Source organism: Cryptomeria japonica, chromosome 4, assembly GCF_030272615.1.
Source record: "Cryptomeria japonica chromosome 4, Sugi_1.0, whole genome shotgun sequence".
NCBI lineage: Eukaryota > Viridiplantae > Streptophyta > Pinopsida > Cupressales > Cupressaceae > Cryptomeria > Cryptomeria japonica.
Genome location: NC_081408.1, coordinates 608,598,766 through 608,601,924, shown reverse-complemented (window position 1 = coordinate 608,601,924; position 3,159 = coordinate 608,598,766). Strand labels below are relative to the sequence as shown.

General features: G+C 36.0%; 1 protein-coding gene across 2 annotated transcripts; it reads right to left on the bottom strand.

Moving 5' to 3' along the window:
* Positions 1-403: 403 nt before the first annotated feature.
* Positions 404-2,819, bottom strand: LOC131032205 (transcription factor PHYTOCHROME INTERACTING FACTOR-LIKE 13-like). 2 transcript variants are annotated; one of them, XM_057963157.2, is made up of 6 exons: positions 2,577-2,819; positions 2,351-2,488; positions 1,413-1,520; positions 1,225-1,290; positions 1,045-1,110; positions 404-820 (listed from the first exon to the last, which is right to left on the bottom strand). In XM_057963157.2, exons 1-6 carry the CDS (start codon positions 2,784-2,786, stop codon positions 587-589), a joined length of 822 nt encoding a protein of 273 aa, XP_057819140.2. In that variant the 5' UTR covers positions 2,787-2,819; the 3' UTR covers positions 404-586. The 2 variants fall into 2 exon arrangements, with proteins under 2 accessions (XP_057819140.2, XP_057819141.2); XM_057963158.2 differs by having other exon boundaries at positions 695-820; positions 1,045-1,106.
* Between the last annotated feature and the right edge of the window lie 340 nt (positions 2,820-3,159).

Sequence of the window (3,159 nt, the reverse complement as noted above, 5' to 3'; positions counted from 1 at the left end):
CATTCACTCATTTAAAACTGATAGAACAATTTCTAGACTCATCTCGAAGATTCCAATTCCAATTGATCTGCCACCTGTTGGAATGGCACAGCACCAATCACTAGTGAACCACCCACTTCCGTTCTCTTCAGTTCGAGAAAGAGCCTAGTGAGAATCGCCTTCATATAAGACCTATTTTGATTACATCTTCTAAGGATTTACTTTGTCCAGAACTGCTTATGATAATTAAATCATTTTTTTTTGTTTGTAAAGTGCGATTGCTTTTAGATTCCATATGCAGAAATTAACTAACAAATTGTAATTAATGGCATGCTCATGACCAGCTAAAGTCATAGTATAAGAGAAAAGGCATTTTGAACGAAGTCTTAGTTATTTATTTTTTATTAGAAAGTGATTTCGTTTATTTAATACGTAGGCTTGGTCATGTACAAATTATCTCAACTTTTACATGTCCGGTGCTTGGAAGAGAGATTTGCTATTGCAATTGAAAATAAAACAATAACGTGTCTAAAAATGATTTAAAGCTTAAAGAGATGAAAAAATATTTGAAGATCTACTATCTTCTAGAGACAAATACACACTGAAATTACTCTTTGTTTCCTGCATTAGCGCATGGTAGAATTTTTAATCCTTGAACTCCCTGTGGCACTGTGATGAGCCCATTATTACAGTGCGAATGGAAATGGGAATGGGTCATGTTTATGCCCATTCTCATGAATCCCAAGTTCATGTTCATGCACATCTGTGGGATCTGAAAACATGGGATTGCATCGGCCGAGCAGATATGTGATGGGTTCATCTTATTTGCAGAGGAAAGCATCTACAACACATTTGGAGAGGTTAATCTTTTGAAAACTTAGAACAAGAATAATCAAATTTGGAGCAATTTCAATTCAAAAGTTCTAGATTTGACTGCATATATCTTTTTGATAATGGATCATACTCTATAATATCTAGCTATCTATAATCCGTGATGGATAGTAGAATTTTGAAATCATTAACAATGGATTGTAGAAACTTCATGTGTTTAATGAGGCTACTTACTTGTACTTGAAGTTGAAGCTGTTCGATGTACTCGATTGCTTCGTCGAGAATGGAAGCTTTGTCTGTCTGTCACAAACAGCGGAAATAAGTAGTAACTTACATATTAGTTCAAAGATTCTGCCTCTATCATTAAACTTCTACAGTCTATTATGGAAATGAAAGCCATGAAAATAAGCTAACCTTCTGAGAATTAGGAATCAAAAGTTGAAGCGCCTTCATTTTCTCATTGATTCTGTTCCTTCGCCTCTGGTTTTCAGAAATAAATAAACCCTAAAACTTAGATCTCTAAATAAATATTCATAACAAAACACTAAACTCATGATAACTCTATAATCAATACAGGACATAAGAGTTAAAAACAAAAAAACCTTTTCAGACAAATTGTGAACGTGGGTAGCTCTGTGTGTTTTTGATGAAGTATTTCTCCTGGGAGAAACAAGTCTTCTGCATATGTGGGCAAACTCGTCTTCCGAGTCCTGAATGCATGCATGACGGTGAGATATATATTAATCTATTCTACAAATCGCAAACAGCTGCCGTATTGTGGTCATTCAATCCGTTATTTACGTGTGAAACAATAACCGGTTTACAGTAGTCAATCAATCAGATGTTTACACGACAGGGTTATCGGTTATATAAACTATTTCATTATCATTTTTTTCTGAAATTAAACAATTGACACGTTGTTTATTAGGCAAAGTTTTGAACATATCAAATGACAAACAGGTGTTTAAGCTCTTATATTACTTAGAGGCATCTGTAACCACGGGCTAGTGCAGATGGTAAAGCCTGCTCTATCCACATTACATACTTTGTCCCATTAGTCATTATTAAATGTTTAAATGCACATATGCACAATATTAAATATGGAAAGTTAGAATATAAGTCTTATGTTATTGATTTCATGATTCATCTATGTAGTTTTAGAGTCAAATTCATTGATGCATGTTTCATGAGTAGTGGTTCAGAATAATCCATCCCCAATAAGAATGAATAGTCCACTTAGCACTCATTGCATTTAGGTGATGCTTATAGAGGTGAAGCATTGGGCCTTTCCTAGAGGTCACCCATCTGAGTACTACTCCAACTAAAATGTGCTTGAGTTGGAGTAGTACTGGGATCAATGAGTGCTAGTGGACCATTCATTCTCATGAGAGATGGGTTCATGTGAACCACTACTCATGAAACATGAGTCAATAAGTTTGACTTGAAAACTATACAATTGAATCCTGATAACAGCTGTAGAAAAATATCTCTTATTATTCAACATATATCTTTTAGAATTATCAATGTAAATCATACATACAACGCCATTTTGAGAGTCGATGTCGACGAGGAACTTCCTTTTGGTCGATTGAGCATTTTCCTTCCTACTGTGACTACTGGAAGATTCAGTTCGACTTGTTCTACTTAGATAAGGAGCAGCAGTAGCAGTAGAATTTGCCTGCAAAAAAACAACATAAATCAATTATTTACTGTTTTTGAGAATCGACGAGGTGGTAAAATAATTATTGATTGTTTGATCTACAAACCGTGTGATCTTTAAGTAGAGCGGCATAGGCATTGTCCTCTTTTTCTCCTTGAATGAGATCGAGTGGAATGCTGAAGGAAGAGAATGGTATAGAAGGAATGCTGGTATTCCTCTCCACGAAATGACCTTGTTCGATGGAGTCACTGTTTAAGAAATCCATAATGTGGGCTTCAAGTCCTTCTCCTCCTAGGGTATATGGAGCAGTAGCCATTGCGGATCCAACACAGGACACTCCATATATATATATGTATATTTTGCAAGTAGATGTCTTGTCATGGCTTCGCCACTTCCAAAACAAAAAGCTGCATTCACCTGTGTCTCCTTGCCTTCTAAGTTTTCAGTGGCTATTGCAGGTCTATAGAGCGCCTCTTGGTGCTGTCCAAAGGTTTATAAAGAGTCACATCAGAGTGTCTTGTGTGGAAAGGACAAATAACTTATGGGCTTCCCAAAAAAATGAGAAAAAGTGCCCCACAATGAGCAGGATACCCGCCCAACTGACTCTTTTAAAATCAACCCCATTCCCACTCGAAACCATAACTGTCTTTTTACACTTTTTTAAACGTTTGCTTAAAATCCTATTAGGC